The sequence below is a fragment of the Sinohyriopsis cumingii genome, unplaced genomic scaffold (genome assembly GCF_028554795.1).
Source record: "Sinohyriopsis cumingii isolate HCF-2022 unplaced genomic scaffold, ASM2855479v2 utg000229l, whole genome shotgun sequence".
NCBI lineage: Eukaryota > Metazoa > Mollusca > Bivalvia > Unionida > Unionidae > Sinohyriopsis > Sinohyriopsis cumingii.
Genome location: NW_028315879.1, coordinates 7,703,882 through 7,722,539, shown reverse-complemented (window position 1 = coordinate 7,722,539; position 18,658 = coordinate 7,703,882). Strand labels below are relative to the sequence as shown.

General features: G+C 34.0%; 1 protein-coding gene across 2 annotated transcripts in view; it reads left to right on the top strand.

Annotated features, from left to right (window-relative positions):
• The window catches only part of LOC149774509 (lysosomal amino acid transporter 1 homolog), a 72,884-nt gene that overhangs the window by 3,369 nt on the left and 50,857 nt on the right, over positions 1 to 18,658 (top strand). For both annotated transcript variants that reach the window (XM_089945278.1, XM_089945277.1), the window contains exon 2: positions 6,461 to 6,664. In XM_089945278.1, the coding sequence (XP_089801404.1) occupies positions 6,501 to 6,664 (164 nt within the window). In that variant the 5' untranslated portion in view covers positions 6,461 to 6,500. The remainder of the gene's footprint in view (positions 1 to 6,460; positions 6,665 to 18,658) is intronic.

Genomic DNA, 18,658 nt, shown 5'->3' with positions numbered 1-18,658 from the left:
TTGTTAACATTACACAAACAGGACATATATACGCTTCGGAACATATTTATAATTCTAATCGCTTCTTTAATCTTTCCTTTTAACATTTTGAAAGCATAATATTGAAGCACTCTGTTTATTATAAACGGCAACAACTGATAAAATTTATTGGCAATTATGTTATTTATGTAGATACCATTTAATGTTAAACACAGATAAAAAGAATTTGCAGGGATGATATAATAATAATGATATATATTAATCATCATTAAATGCAAACTAAACAATAGATAAGCAGTTCAAAAGATGACATACCTCACATAAAAGATAGCCCAACTCAACAAGCTTTCTTACAGTCACCGCAAGGAAACGGTTACTTGCTCTTTCCTTTTACCATTCTGATAATATCCAAGATATCACAAACATCCACAAAATTGAAAATTTTAACACAGTGAATAGAAAACCGTTTTTTGGTTTGACTGCAACCTTCTTATATAAGAAATATATGTCTATTGGATATTATTATTGCTTGATAACATAGATTAGTACATACCGTTCACAAGTGCCAACATATATATTTTGTTTGATTCCCCCAGAAGATCACGTGTGTATACAGAGCAAATGGATTGGACATAAGTTTTTCAACTATTAAGCATAATTAATGAACACACATGCTTGAGGTCTCAAAAAAAGTCAAGACAGCTGACATACATACATAGAATTAAATGAGAGGGATTAAAGAATGATTAAGTCAGATGGATAGTGATTCAAGGTCTGGAATGTAAAATTGTAAATAACAATTTTGATGGAACAAAAATAATAATCAATTTCTGCGCATAAATCTTATAAAACTAGTTCCAGTAATTTACTCCATTCCTGTAATTTCTCTTACATTATAGTATTTTTGTCTCCATTACTGTGTTTAGAGACACTGCAGTTAAGCTAGATAATTACATGAGGATATGTTCCATGTCTTAAACTCATTATTTTTGTCTTCATCTGCCCGTACTATCCCCACATTTTCCAGTTTTATTTTGAAAACTTGTGACAAACATCATGAACAGCGATAGTGTTGTTGTTCTAGGGTTTAACACCATTTCTCAGCACAAGATAGGCTATACATGGTGGCCAGTATAACTGGTTGAGCTGGCAACCCAGGGAAGAACCACTGACCCATGAGAAGTTCTTGGCAAGCTTTCACAAATACACATATTAGCCAAGTGGGGTCCCGAGTGTCCGAGTGGTCTAAAGCACACACCGTTCCGGATCACTGCCATCTCACCTCTGTCTGCATGGATTCGTGTCCAAGGCTCAGCTAGCATGGGTACATGGGAAAGCCTGCCAGTAGCTTCTCATGGATCGGTGGTTCTTCCCATGGTTCTTCCTCCACCGGTTATACTGGCCGCCATGTATTGCCTATCTTGTGCTGAAAAATGGCATTAAACCCTAGAACAACAACATTTTAGCCAAGCCTGAGACTCGAACCCACACAGACAGGTGAGATGGCAAAGATCCGGAATGGTGTGCGCTTGGCCATGAACAGTCATAGTGATACAAGTTCGTATTTGTTAGCTGTGATGTGGAACTGGGTGTTTAGGTAGTCCTATAATGTAAGACACTGACCCAGATTTGCTTGATAAGGATGCAGGTGGAGAGGGCATTGGGAGTCCATATTGACACTGTTGCACAGTCTAGCTGCATTAGTCATATTGCACTAATTCTCTTGTCTTTTTTCATTACATAATTTTATCCATGCACAATTAAGTCCATTGCCACACCATGACCCCAATCATGGCCATGACACATCATGACCCCAACAAGGGGTCATGGTGCATTATGTCCAGGTTAGGGTCATGATGTGTTGTGGTGATGATTTGGCTCATGGTGCATTATGCCCTGGTTGGGGTCATGGTGCATTATAAATCCATTAAACACTTGAGTTTTGCAACAGAGTACACTAAACTCAGGATATATTATTATTGTTCATATTTATTTTTAGTGATCAGCAACATGTTTTAACCATCATTAAAGTCATGCAACAAGGGGGTGGGGCAGACTAGATTTATCAATGTTAATATCTACAAATTCAGATCTTGTGAGATCTGCTATCTGTCAACAGTCCATCTTTTGCATTTGATTGTCTAGACCAAACCAAATTGGTGGAAATTCACCAGATTTAGTATATTGGATATCTTACTGTGGATTTTTTAAAATATTATCTGCCTTTCATGATGACTGGAATTAATTACACTTTGACATTACTGTAATTTATATTGTTTACTATATATAGAAGTATTTATTAGAAAAAAGAAATCATAAAACATTTGATGCAAACATCAGTGAAGTACATTTTCCATGTTTTATCAAATGTATTGATCACATAATTTTTCTTATCATAAATGGCATACAAGAAATGATATAAACATTACTTGCATGACTGAAAGAACAACGATACAAAAATACCTGTATGACCAATTAGCAAAGGAAAAAATACTTCTAAGAATATTTTGAAACTGTCTTATTTGAATATGTGCACTTTGTAAGTTTAAGAAAGAAAAAAACAAGAAAATGACCATAATGCTGATAGAGACTCATACTTGGGGGAGGGTCTTGTTTGGGATTGTTTATCAAGGAGATTAATTATGAAACATTCTAGTGTTTCATCTGCATGATTTTCCCGAGAGGTGAACGTTTTGATCTCCATTTAGCTAATTTGTACAGTTTCAGAATTCCACTCTAAGGTAGAATGTTTAATTTCAAATTGTTTAAATAAATTTCCAAGGTTGATTTAAAAATAGATGGCATAGTTTGCACTACAAAATAGGGTCCCTTTGTAGTGCAAACTATGCTAAAGCGCTCGCCGTTACGGAGCACTGCCATCTCACCTATGTATACGTGAGTTTAAGTTTCAGGCTTGGCTATTGTGGGTACATGAGAAAGTCTGCCAGTAGCTTCTCATGGGTCGGTGGTTCAGCCCGGGGTTTTCCAGGGTTCTTCCTCCACCAATTATACTGGCTGCCATGTATAGCCTATCTTGTGCTGAAAAATGGCGTTAAACCCTACAACAACAACTACAAAAGTTGTTTCCTTGGAAAGAAAGAGTTTTGTGGGATGTAATGAGTAAATATTTTTCACTGGACAATGAAAATATCATGGAATTACACAAAATACACCATGTCCTACTGACATATATAACGATCCAAAGTATAAATTATTACCTATGATAAGAACAATGAAAAAATCATTTAAATTCTTACAAAGACAATTCCTGAATATTTTACTAGTCTATTAAGTAAAATTCCTTGATTCTATTAATAGTGATAAAAACTTTCCATGCCTTTTTTTTTCTTGATGAGATAGCTATTTTGGCATTACACTGAATAAAGTAAATAAATGTTGAAAATGAAAATAATGAAAATATTTATATTATTCATGTGAAAGAGCAGTTTTAGAGTTTATTTTCCATTTATCATGTGGAGCCCGTCGTTTTTAAATGAAGTATAAACAGTTTTATAAATAAAATGCTATTTCTTCTATAATATGAAAGAAGAAAATACAATGATCTTTTTATACGAGTGTCTGCAGTATTTGAAAATATTTCATCATTGCAAATGCTTTTATAAAATTTTCCTTTTCAAAACATTGCCAAATGCTGGTTTTTGTCATTATCAAAATGTCTTCTTCCACCATTTAATTAATGTATTTATAAAAATGATTATTCAGTTTATTGATCCAGATGCATACATTTATTTTTACGAATCTGTTCATCTTTTGCAACAAAATTTACATTCTCAACATGGACCAAAGTAATGCATGAACATATACAGAATTGACAGTAATTCATATGTAGCTGTTTACTCTTAGTGATGGCTTATACTGTTTGTTATGTAGCTATTTAATCTAGTAGTGGTACAAAATGTTAAGTAGCTGTTTGCTCTAGTGATGGATGTTACAGATTCTTATGTAGCTATTTACTCTTAGTGATAGCTTATGCTATTTGTTATGTAGCTATTTACTCTAGTAGTGGTACAAATATTGTGTAGCTGTTTGTTCTAGTGATGGCTTATACTGTTTTTTATGTAGATATTTACTCTAGTAGTGGTACAAAATGTTATGTAACTGTTTGCTCTAGTGATGGATGTTACAGATTCTTATGTAGCTATTTACTCTTAGTGATAGCTTATGCTGTTTGTTATGTAGCTATTTACTCTAGTAGTGGTACAAAATTTTATGTAGCTGTTTGCTCTAGCGATGGATGATACAGATTATTATGTAGCTGTTGGCTCAAGAGATGGAGGGTACATATTCTTATGAAGTTATTAAGTCTAGTAATGGATGGTACCGACTTTTATGTAGCTGTTGACTCATTTGTTGGGTGGTACTGATGTTTACTGCTATGTAGCTGTTTGCTAGTGATAGATGGTACATATTTTTTTATGTCACTGTTCAGTAAGTGATGGCTAGTTCAGGTTTTCTTGGCTGTTTACTCTAGTGATAAGTGATATTGATTGTTATGTAGCTCTTGAATCCAGTGATGGATGTTACCAGTTGTTATGTAGCTATTTACTCTAGTGATAAATGATATTGATTGTTATGTAGCTGTTGAATCCAGTGATGGATGTTACCAGTTGTTATGTAGCTATTTACTCTAGTGATAAATGATATTGATTGTTATGTAGCTGTTGAATCCAATGATGGATGTTACCAGTTGTTATGTAACTATTTACTCTAGTGATAAATGATATTGATTGTTATGTAGCTGTTGAATCCAGTGATGGATGTTACCAGTTGTTATGTAGCTATTTACTCTAGTGATGTATGTTAAGAATTCTTTGGTAGCTGTTTATTCAGTGATGGATAATACCAATTCTTTGGTAGCTATTTATTCTAGTGATGGATATTACCAATTCTTTGGTAGCTGTTTATTCAGTGATGGATGATACCAATTCTTTGGTAGCTGTTTATTTTAGTGGTGGATAGTACCAATTCTTTGGTGGCTGTTTATTCTAGTGATGCATGGTACCAATTCTTTGGTAGCTGTTTATTCTATTGATGAATGGTACAGATTTTTATGTGGCTGTTTAGCATTAAAATGTAAAAATTATTTTGTATCTCTTTACTCCAGTGTATTAGAGTAAACTTTTCTTATCTTTCTGAGGAAATAAAGTTTATTGATAATCACAGTACATGTACAAGAGAAATTCTAAAGTCTTATAGTCCATGCCTTTTTTATTCGGTCTTTCTTAGGTGAGTTACACATATATAATGATAATACGTACCTTGATCCTAAAAATAGCACATAGTAGCAAGGGTCAGGTAAATATGAAAGAGTTTATAGTTAAAAGCTGTGACTAGATGAAACATGCAGAGGATATTGGTAAAAGTGAACACCATTACCACCCAGAATACATTAATAGTACAGGTCAGATTACATTTTTTTTTTTACAACTCTAGTTATCTGTGTCCATTGGGCTTGTCTGTTAAAATTAACAAAATGGTTAATTTAGGTCCAAATAATCAGTTTGAAATTATTTGGTGTTTTAAATGTGGACATTTTTTGAATTTTTAATGTTAACAATATGGATTATTTAAATCCAGATTACAGATATTTATGTAAGTGATTTAAATTCTATTGGGATGTTCTACATGTGTGTACAAGTTAACGGTGGAGTGAAAACCCCGGGAAGAACCACCGAGAAGCTACTGGCAAGCTTTCTCACATATCCACATTGGCAGAATCCTAGAATCGAACCCACGCAGGCAGAGGTGAGATGGTAGTGATCCGTAACGGAGAGCGCTTTAGACCACTGTTGACTCATGACACTGTTACGCTGATTGCATTCTTTTGACCTAGCACTGCAGTACAATATATGAGCATCCCTCACAACCGTTGGCTAACCACTCCTGTGATGAAGTGCAACTGTTATGTTATGTGCACCAGCATTACTGTTGGTGATAATACATGCTCTCCAAGAGAGATATTTATTGTGCAAGATAATTGTCCATTTTTGTCATAGATTGTAAAGGGTCACAAACCAATTCCTGTTAGAATATTGCCTGATTGTCTTAGCTGATAAATCCAGTCTCAACATTTGTAAATTTCAAATGAAATTTATGGAACTCTATGAATAATTAAGTTTGCTAATCGTTGTATGTCTGTCCATCCTCCTCCTGTGCGGGAACATAGAGATGGCCCGATTCATCCTTCTGCATGTCATGAGAGGTGAATAATGGAGACATTTTTGCCCTGGGATGCATTTCCATTGATGATATTCATGCATTTTTTAAATTTTATTTTTAACTTTATATCAACCAAAGTGAGAAGAAGTATAATACATGTAGATGGCATATTACGGATTTTGCATTGTGCCCCAAGGTTGCTGATAGTTGTGGGTGAGTATGGGGAGAGGCAGGATGTATGGAGTTTGACATATGCACTGAAAAGGGTAAAAAAGTTATAGTTTTATTTTTCTTTTTTTAGGTAATTGAACAAGATTGTTGGCGGGTTGTTACACTTCATAATGACAGGCAGATTATTGTCTGCAGATGATGGCATGCATGAATGTGTTGGGGGAATACAGTGGATCTATAAACTCCTCAGCGACTGCATCAGTGATGGCTGGGGAATCACTTCGGTGGTGTTTGGTCTTATATCCATCCTAATTTGGATGATAGTAAGCTTTCCGTAGGTATAATTTTCACTTACATTTACATTAATTGATTTCTTGGTAATTTTACTAACAAACCTTTACTAACACCTAGGACAAATGAATTAGGGTCTTCTGAAATTATGTCTCCATAACGTGTTTCACTGTGTTATGCAAGTGAGCATGCTTGGCTGCCTAAGATGAAAGGATATTAAAAAATGCCAGCCATTTCAATGCTTGCATGGGTAAGGGAGGCTTGCTTGTGGTACAGTTTGCAAACAACACTGCTTCATTGATTAATCATTGACAGACAAAATAAAAAGATATTTTCAAAAGATATAGCAAAAATGAAACATTTGTAAAATGTTATATTTTGCGATGCATTTTAAAATATTTTTCTATGTAAATGTTCAGGATCACGGCTTAGAGCTGGTTTTGGAATATTCCATTTTACTGATTGTTTGTACTATACAAATGTATTTCTTCTTGGCACTTCAAAGTGCAACTTGCCACAATAGTCATACAGCTATTAAGCAACAAATTCTGAAATTTTGCTTAAGGTACAGAAAATGTATTCTTCAGTAATTTCACTCTGAAAATGGTTTACAGACTCAAAAATGTTAGGGTTATATATTAGTACTGCGAAACAGTACAAAAGGGTTATCAGTTAATACTGCTGCACAGAACAAAAGGGTTATCTAATAATTGTACTGCTACATAGAACAAAAGGGCTTTCTAAAAATTGTACTGCTACACAGAACAAAAGGGTTATCTAATAATTGTATTGCTACACAGAACAAAAGGGTTATCTATTAGTACTGCTACACAGAACAAAAGGGTTATCTATTAGTACTGCTACACAGTACAAAAGGGTTATCCAATGTACTGCTACATAGAACAAAAGGGCTTTCTAAAAAATCACAGAACAAAAGGGTTATCTACTTGTATTGCTACATAGAATAAAAAGGTTATCTAATAATTGTGCTGCTACACAGAACAAAAGGGTTATGTAATTATTGTATCACTAGACAGAACAAAAGGGTTATCTAGTAATTGTATTGCGATATAGAACAAAAGGGTTATCTAATTATTTTGCTGCTACACAGAACAAAAGGGTTATCTAACAATTGTATTGCTATATAGAACAAACGGGTTATCTAATAATTGTACTGCTATATGGAACAAAAGGGTTATCTATTAGTACTGCTACATAGAACAAAAGGGTTATCTAATAATTATTCTGCTGCATAGAACAAAAGGGTTATCTAACAATAATTGTACTGTTATATAGAACAAAAGGGTTATCTGTTAGTACTGCTACATAGAACAAAAGGGTTATCTAATAATAATTGTACTGCTACGTACAATAGGATTATCTACTACTCATAAAGCTACACATACAAAGAATTATCTATTAATTGTACTGTGACATAAAAAGGGTTATCTAATAATTGTAATACTGTGACATACAAAGGGTTATCTAATAATTGTAATACTGTGACATACAGAGAGTTATCCAATAACTGTACTGCTGTAAAGGGTTATCTATTAATTTTACTGTGGTGTACACCAAACAGGTTATCTAATAATTGTACCACTACATACAAAGGGTTATCTAATAATTGTAAAGCTATACAGCAAAGGGTTATCTTACTGTACAGAGCTCTACATACAAAAAGGGTTATGTAATAATTGTACTGTAACAGACAAAGGGTTACCTAATAATTGTACTGTGAAATACAATGGGTTATCCAGTGATTGTACTGTGACATATGAAGGGTTATCTAATAATTCTGCCACTACATACAACAAAGGGTTATATAATAATTGTACTGGTAGATATATGCAAATTTTCATCAAGTTTGAATGAATTTAAAGTAGGATTTTTGAATTTTGTTTTGATGACTGACACATTCTTAGCCTCATTTTGTACTGGGACAGATTGGTGTTCTGTGGTCATTTTGATGCTCCATTTGTTAGCTATGGGGTATTATTGATTTTCAGCATCATTATGCATATTTTGGTGACAGTTTGGCATTTTCAGCCTCACTGTGTGTGGTCATTTTGGTGACAGTTTGGCATTTTCAACCTCACTGTGCGTGTACAGTTTGGCATTTTCAGCCTCACTGTGCGTGGACAGTTTGGCATTTTCAGTTTGGAGACAGTTGGGCATTTTCAGCCTCACTGTGCATGGACAGTTTGGAGACAGTTTGGCATTTTCAGCCTCACTGTGCGTGGACAGTTTGGAGACAGTTTGGTATTTTCAGCCTCACTGTGCATGGACATTTTGGAGACAGTTTGGCAATTTCAGCCTCACTGTGCGTGGACAGTTTGGAGACAGTTTGGCATTGTCAGCCTCACTGTGCATGGACAGTTTGGTGGCTATGGATCATTTTCTACCCTTTTTTTGCTCAGACAGATTGGTGACAATGGGGCTGTTTCAGCCTTTCTGTAATTAATCAGGTGACTATGGGATATTTTCAGCTACTTTATGCTCAGATGGTTTTGTGACTATGAGAAAATTTCAGCTTTGTGCACAAACATCTTGGTGTCCATGGTGCATTTTCAGTCTCTTTTTGCTCAGACAGTTTGGTAACTGTGTGGCATTTCCAGCATCTTTGTGCACAGTTTGGTGCCAGTGAACAATTTCAACCTCTTTGTACATATTTTGTTGGCTGTGCTGCATTTTCACCAACTTTGTACTCGGTTTCTTAGCAATGGGACATTTTCAGCTTCTTTTTTATCAGATGGTTTAGTAGCCATAGGACATTTTCTGCCTCTTCTTGAGGTCCGATAAAATAATAAGAGATTTAAATAAATTATATGAGGCTGTTTATGTGTTCTTGTTTTCATCTATATGCATTGATGTCAACAACATAGAACAACTGACAATGTAAATAATGTACAGTTTGCACTGTACAGTAAACACCATAATTACCAAAGACTGAATTTTCATTGGTTCATTTTAATAAAAGCAACAAAATAATTGATTGACATCTGTGAGGTATATCCAAATTTGTTGGTTTTTGCCATGTGCCGTATTGTAGATTACTAGTTTAACATATTTATGAGCTTGTATAAATATAATGAGGATTCATTTATTTTTCAGAGAATATTTGTTAGTATTGTTAAGTTGTACATAAATTCACATTTTAATTATCTGACAAGAAATTAGGAGAATTGTAATTATTTTTTCAGAGATTGTTAATTGTTGAAGACTATAATTTGATTAAAACAAGACAGAATGGAAAAATTCCACAGTACCATTTATTGCGTATACTGTAATAAAAAATGTTTGTTTTTCTTGGTCAAAACTGGGAGACTACTTGGAAAGTTGTAGTTCCAGTTTAGAATAATGATTCGATTGAACCATATTACATAGACATCTTCTGATTTACTTAATATCAACCTACCGGGTCATTTGCATCACAATAAATTCAGAGAAGTACAGTGATTTTTGGGATAGTCTGTTTTACAGGGGTATGGACAAAAGCCACTCAAAGGGAGGACAGAAGCCCCAACCCACCATTTACATTTCTTGAAATTGAAATTCCGTTATGGTTTTCATTGTTTTAACTAGTTGTTATGAATGACAGCAATTTTAACATGCAGTTACTGTGATTGTTTGATTAAAGCAAGAAAATGTTTGTACATTTTTTTAAAAGTAATATAATTGTTAAAATATAATATTTTATTACTTGCTCAATACTTTTAATTATTTAAATCTATGCATTAAATAGATTATGTTGGATTATTCTGTGTAGTAATAATTTGTAGTCTAGTATGAGATACACATAGGTTTAATAAATAAAAAAATGTTGATATTTATGAAAATATGCATGTTGTACCAAAAGAAAAAATATATAAAATACTTGTATTAAATGGTTTCATTGCTATTACACAAAATACATATTACATGACACACTTTAACAAATTAATACTGGAGATCTTTGTACATCATATCAAATCAAGTTAAGATAAATAAAATTAATGAAAATTATTTTAAATTTCAGTTCTATACAAATAAACAATGAAAATGGATAATTCTTTAATTAACAAATATGTTGGGGCTTTTGTCCTAGAGGACTTTTATCCTATGTCTGTCAGGGGGCTTCTTTCCTAGGGGGCTTTTGTCCTATTTCTGTTAGGGGGCTTTTGTCGTGGAACTGTCTGTATATAATGCACATATCCTGTCTATAAGTCGTCACATTTATGTAATGCCCTTAACTACTATCTTGTTTAAGCTGTCTACAGCCATATAAGGCAGAAGCAGGAAACTTGTGTTAAAGCTAGTCCTGTGGGTGAATTTTGTGCCAACACTTAGTGTTTTTGTCACACACAGTGGGTGGAATAGTTGGTGGGGCAATGATGATTCTTTATTTCCATAAATTTTAGTTATAAAGTAAATCAACAGAAAGTAGTAGGATGAAAAGTCATAAATACAGATAAGACAGAAAGCCCAGGTTTTATCATTATTAATGATTACAGTAAAGGAAGGGCTTCACTGGACTCAGCTCTTCACATTATTAAGATATACACACTTAATGTGCTGCAATGACAACTTTATACAGGTCATCTGAATTTGACCCCATGATCTACTTAGCCATAGGGCAAAAACTTGAAAGGTCAGGTTGAGATTCCAGTCCTGTAACCATATATATACATATATATATATATATATATATATATATATATATATATATATATATATATATATATATATACATACACACTAGCTGGGGTTGCAAAGACAAACTTATGTTACTGAAATTGGTTTCAGTGTCCATCTTACCTTCCTTGGACATTTTCCTGGGTGATAGCTTAAAAACCAATTCCCACCCAATAACTATGTACAATATATAACTGTACTGCTGGGAATGACATGACATACGTATATGTAACTGACATGGTTCAGTCCTTGCCTATTGAGATAAGCTATAAAGGTTAAATTTGAGGTTTATGGGGAGATATAGCAATGAAATCTTAAATGGCAGCATTGTCAGCATCAGACAGTCTGAATAATGGTTAGATGCACGGTGTCAAGTCATTTCTTGGTTTTATTTCACTGACAACAATTTGTGATTAGCAATCAAAATTAAATTACTATCATAAATGTAATTTTGTTATAATGTATATCGATTGGTTATCACCTAATTAAGTCAACTAACCATACATAACTGACAAAGAAGAAATTGTTTAACATTTCAGCAATTTTGGTATGAATTTCTTCAGTCATAAGCCGAATTACATTTTGTTAGCAGATGTGCTTATAAATGAAGTGCCTATAATAATGAACACTAAATTTTACTATGATCACTGTTGATAATACAAATTCTTAGAAGAACAGACCCATGTATGTGATTTACAGTTAAGCTAAAGTTGTCAAATTTTGCACGACATAAAATTTCACCAGCTGAATGTTTCTGTCTAAAGCTAGTCTGGCAATGGTAAGATTATAATGGGGCATTGTGAGTGGCTTCTTTGTATGCTTGGCTTTATGCTTCGATGTCAGTTGAGGCTGTCATTTGTTCACATTTGTTCAAATGTAGCAGAAAACCTGAAGGAAATACTAATTCTAACCTCGTTGAGTGTATGGTGATATATAATTTGAAGACACCCGTTACCATTTCCTGCTTCTAGGAAATGCAGTAAAATGACTATTTCCCGAGTAAACAATTGATAGACGTGTGATAATAAAAATATATCACCAGGAATGTCCAAGCAAGAGATTTTTTATTCTGTAAGATTGTTCAAAATTTTGTTTGATTTTTCCTAACTTTCTGAGATACACATTTACCAGTATAAGGGAGGCCACAAATAAAATGCCAAATTTTAATAAGATAACAGTTAAAAAGAGAGGGACACAAAGTAGAACTAATGACTCATTATTAAACCAACTTAAGTGTGAACAGTCAGTCTTCTCCAAAATTGACCCTGTTCTTGGATACCTTAGATAAATACCATTCTCCCCCCCCCAAGGAACTGGAACATTATATTACATAATGTGTCAGGCAGTTGCGGCCATATACTAATGGCATGAAATCTGATTTGGTGATGAGAGATTGCCTTAGGTTCAGTTTTTCAATTTCAGCTAGATTTCACCCCTGATAACATCCAAGGATTGTATTCATTAACAATTTAGATTTATTGCTTGACTTATCTTTTCTTTATGGTGCATTGTGTGCCATTATTAAACCTGCAGGGCAATTTGCATTCATGCACAGACAAATAACAGCACCAGGCACAGAATGATTTATTGACAAGTACATAAAATATCCTACCATTTGTCTTTTTTCTTTATACTTTGGCAGAAAATTGATTCATGAATTTGATCAGTGTACATACTTACAAAATAACAAAATATTTGTTTCAAATAGTGAAATATTTTGTATGCAAATTCAAAATTCGTCATGAAAAAATTCAATATTTTTTTGGTGTGCCAACCTTTCTAATTTTATTGTGCTGAATGTCAAAATTGTTGGTGTTTAGACAATTGTCATAATTGTTGGTGCTTGTGACAAATGTAATAATTTTTGCTGTTTAAGGCAAATGTGAGACATTACATATCTCATAGCTATATACTGCATATAAGAACCTTGCAATAAGCTAAAAAAAGACTGATGAAGGAATAAGTAATTTATATATATATATATATATATATATATATATATATATATATATATATATATATATACACACACACACACACACACACTAATTTTTAAATATATATTTTGAACAATGGTTGGTCGGAATTAATATTTTCTGATTATTTTTTATTTACATGATTTCACATACAGAATTTGCAATTAAGTTCAGTACTTAGTGTTAGCATTATACATTTGTTGCCATTGTTAAGAGGATATATGTAGATTTATTCACCCAAGGCATGTCATGTTCCTTAAGAATGAATCCCAGTTGAAACATGACTTGTTGTGGGTGACAAAATCAAATATCCCCACAAAAGAAGGGCAATAAATTGTTCATTATGCCAAATCAAACAAGACAGAAGAACAATGTCACGAGGGAACCATAATCAAGGCACAACCCTGTAAAAAAGAGACATAATGTTTTGTTCCATTGCACCTATCAGTGATTGTTATTTTTATGGGACAATAAAAGTTATTTGTAACACGTTTTTAAAGTTTTCGTTAAACCATATCTATTTATCAAATACAATTGTAAACATATGATTTGGGAGATTCAGTAGAAAGCATAAACGTATTAGTACTGTCTCCCCAACAAGAAAGAAAATATAATATTAAGGCAACTTGTCAGTACTGTCTCTCCAACAAGAAAGAAAATATAACATCAAAGCAACTTGTCAGTACAGTCTCCTCAACAAGAAAGAAAATATAACATCAAGGCAACTTGTCAGTACTGTCTCTCCAACAAGAAAGAAAATATAACATCAAGGCAACTTGTCAGTACTGTCTCCTCAACAAGAAAGAAAATATAACATCAAGGCAACTTGTCAGTACTGTCTCTCCAACAAGAAAGAAAATATAACATCAAGGCAACTTGTCAGTACTGTCTCTCCAACAAGAAAGAAAATGTAACATCAAGGCAACTTGTCAGTACTGTCTCCTCAACAAGAAAGAAAATATAACATCAAGGCAACTTGTCAGTACTGTCTCTCCAACAAGAAAGAAAATGTAACATCAAGGCAACTTGTCAGTACTGTCTCCTCAACAAGAAAGAAAATATAACATCAAGGCAACTTGTCAGTACTGTCTCCTCAACAAGAAAGAAAATATAACATCAAGGCAACTTGTCAGTACTGTCTCTCCAACAAGAAAGAAAATATAACATCAAGGCAACTTGTCAGTACTGTCTCCTCAACAAGAAAGAAAATATAACATCAAGGCAACTTGTCAGTACTGTCTCTCCAACAAGAAAGAAAATATAACATCAAGGCAACTTGTCAGTACTGTCTCTCCAACAAGAAAGAAAATATAACATCAAGGCAACTTGTCAGTACTGTCTCCTCAACAAGAAAGAAATATAACATCAAGAATCTTGATGCTGATATCAATGGTTTTAAAGAAACTATGCCTACACTTGCATACAAATCATAATAACATTTCCAATTTTTATTGTTTTAACTATGATAATAATAATACAATTATTTTACATGATATTAATCATGTAGAAAAAACAAGCTGATTGAATCTCTCTTTTTGGAGCAGTTTCCAAATCTCCTAGAGTATGGAAATTCGATAGGTGGCAACCTGATTATTCATGGAGATTTCAACTTTCACTTTGACTGTCCCAGAAACCCAAACACATAAAAACTCCTAGATTCCATTATTGTTTCCAACCTCAAACAATCAGTTAACCAACCCACCCATAAACATGGTCACATTTTAGACTGGATTCTTCATAGACCTGATGATAACATTCTACGGTTCTCCCTGGTATCCCATGAACTTGAGCCAGACCACCTCTGCATTATATGCCATCTTGACATATCAGTCCCTAACCCTCCACCTTTATCTGCTACTAAGAGAAACCTTGGTATGATAAATTGAACCAAACTAATACATGACATCCAATCAAACCTAACAACTTGTTTACCTCCTACAGCAGAACAACTTGATAACTGACTGCTTTCATTGCTTGACAGACATGCCCCAACTACCAAGTGCAGAGTATCTATTCAAAAGTGTTCTTCATGGTATAGCAGTGTTAGGGGCCAGCTTCGCACTGCTAAAAGAGACCGCCTTAAAGCTGAGAGGCTCTGGCTTTCCACCAGACCCTTTATTCATAAGCAAATCTATGAAGCTGCTAAGAAGAATGTCACAAATATAGTCCATGCAGCGAAATCAGCCCACTACACTACTAAGATGATGGAAAGATCCAACTGCAAAGAGCTCTTCGAGATTACTAACAAGCTGATGTCAAGGAACAAATCTACACGACTTCCAACTACCTTCTCTCCAGTTGACCTTCCAGACATGTTTGCAGATTTCTTCCGTGACAAAGTACAAACCATTAGAGATAAGCTTGACACCACAATTTCAATTGACTCGTCATCACCATACAGTTGGGATACAGAATTTGAGCAGCAGCCATTAGCAGCATTTGAACCTGTCTCTATTGATTTCATACGTAAAATCCTGATGAAGAGTACACCAAAGTCATGTTAACTTGAGTGCTTAGATCCAGTATTCATCTCTCATCCAGGGAATTCCCATCATTTTTCAAAACTGCCATTGTAAAGCCTCTGCTGAAGAAACCAACACTAGACCATAACCATTTAAAGAACTACTGCCCAGTTTCTAACCTCCCATTCATATAAAAAATCTTAGATAGGGTTGTTCTATCCCAACTTGTATCTCATCTGAATTCAAACAGTCTTTTTAGCAATGTACAATCTCCATATTGCCCATGCCACAGTACTGAAACTACTCTTCTAAAAGCAGTTAATGACATTATCTCTGCTTTGGATAGCGGAAAGATTATAGTCCTCACCCTCCTTGATTTGTCTGCAGCATTTGAAACAATAGACTATGATATATTACTTCACTGTCTCCAGCATGTATTTGGCATTCATTATACAGCCTTACTGTGGTTCAAGTCCTACTTGGTCAACAGGACACAAATTGTGTCCACAAATGAAATACTCTCCAGCCCATGATCCAATTGTCTCACCCAAATACACACATCTAGCCACCCAACTGAAGTTGATGCTACCATCCAAGGTGTAGAGAGGTGCATTTCTGATATGAAATCATGGATGACATGTAACAAGCTGCAGATGAATGATAATAAAACTGAGTCCATTCTGATCACAACACAAAGACTTTCTTATTCACATCCTATACCTCAAACAATGAATATCAGCAACACCAACATTAAATTCACACAATCAGTATGAAACCTAGGTGGTACTCTGGACACTACTCTCATATTGAACCAACATGTCATGAACATTCTCAAATATCTTTCATTTTATGCCACTAAAACACTTGTGTTCATTAGTACTTTCAAGACTGGACTATTGTAACTAAATTATGTCTGGTTCATCTCAATATCTACTCCAGAAACTTCAAAAAGTCTAAAACACAGCTGCTCGGATCATACTTAGAATACCACGATCAGAGCACACCTCCCCGCTGCTCTTTACCCTACACTGGCTATCCATTCGCTTCAGAATCAAACACAAAATTGTTTCTCTGTGCTATGCTTCACTGATGGACTCCAGTCCAGCATACCTATCTGACCTCACCCATGTGTACACACCAGCAAGATACTTACGCTCCTCTTCTGACAATCGTATACTCATTATTCCCACTATAAAAACAAAGTCATATAGACAGCGTTCTTTTGCATACCAGGGTCGAGCAACATGGAATGAATTGCTCACTGAAATTGAACACAAAGACATAGTGATCCCATTCAAGAGTGCTCTTTGACGCCAAAAACAAACATAAAGTTCTAATAATGAATCCTACCTTAAATATTCTCAGCATGTTTTTTATGTTTTCTAATTTTATGGTCTTTGTTTTTGTAATCATATCATTATATGTTTTTTATGTTATAGGTGTTGTTTAATATTGTAAATCGCTTAGAGCTTCTAAAGATTAGGTGCTATACAAAGTCCACATTGTTATTATTATTAATGTAATGTATGATTTTATAATGCAGTAAATGATGATACCTTTATTTTCATGTACTTGTATAATGGCTGCTAATTAAAAACCAATATTTAGTCTCAATCATCAGCTTATATTTACCTCCTGGTTTTTGCCTGGTTTGGTGTTTAATATTACAGGTAGAATATTTAGTGTTGAGGCAATTGGAGTAAAGAGTCATCCACAAGTAGATTTTGTAGTGTTGTCGCAATTGTATTAAAGTGTATTGAATGAGTAGATTATATTTTGTTTAGGCAATTGGAGTAAAATGTCTTGCACAAGTAGATTTTGTAGTGTTGAGGCAATTGGAGTAAAGAGTCATGCACAAGTAGATTTTGTAGTGACATGGCAATTGTAGTAAAGTGTATTGAATGAGTTGATTATATTGTGTTTAGGCAATTGGAGTAAAATGTCTTGCACAAGTAGATTTTGTAGTGTTGATGCAATTGTAGTAAAGTGTATTGAATGAGTTGATTATATTGTGTTTAGGCAATTGGAGTAAAATGTCTTACACAAGTATATTTTGTAGTGTTGAGGCAATTGGAGCAAAGAGTCATGCACAAGTAAATTTTGTAGTGACATGGCAATTGTAGTAAAGTGTATGAATGAGTTGATTATATTGTGTTCAGGCAATTGGAGTAAAATGTCATGCACAAGTGGATTTTGTAGTGACATGGCAATTGGAGTAAAGTGTATTGAATGAGTTGATTATATTGTGTTTAGGCAATTGGAGTAAAATGTCTTCCATAAGTAGATTTTGTAGTGACATGGCAATTAGAGTAAAATGTCTTGCACAAGTAGATTTTGTAGTGACATGGCAATTGTAGTAAAGTGTATTGAATGAGTTGATTATATTGTGTTTAGGCAACTGGAGTAAAGTGTCTTGCACAAGTAGATTTCATAGTGTTGATGCAATTGTAGTAATGTGTATTGAATGAGTTGATTATGTTGTGTTTAGGCAACTGGAGTAAAATGTCTTGCACAAGTAGATTTCATAGTGTTGATGCAATTGTAGTAAAGTGTATTGAGTGAGTTGATTATATTGTGTTTAGGCAATTGGAGTAAAATGTCTTGCACAAGTAGATTTTGTAGTGTTGAGGCAATTGGAGCAAAGAGTCATGTACAAGTAGATTTTGTAGTGACATGGCAATTGTAGTAAAGTGTATTGAATGAGTTGATTATATTGTGTTTAGGCAATTGGAGTAAAATGTCATGCACAAGTAGATTTTGTAATGTTGAGGCAATTGGAGTAAAGAGTCATGCACAAGTAGATTTTATACTGACATGGCAATTGGAGAAAATTGTATTGAATAAATCGATTATATTGTGTTTAGGCAATTGAAGTAATGAGTCATTCACAAGTAGATTTTATAGTGTTGATGCAATTGTAGTAAA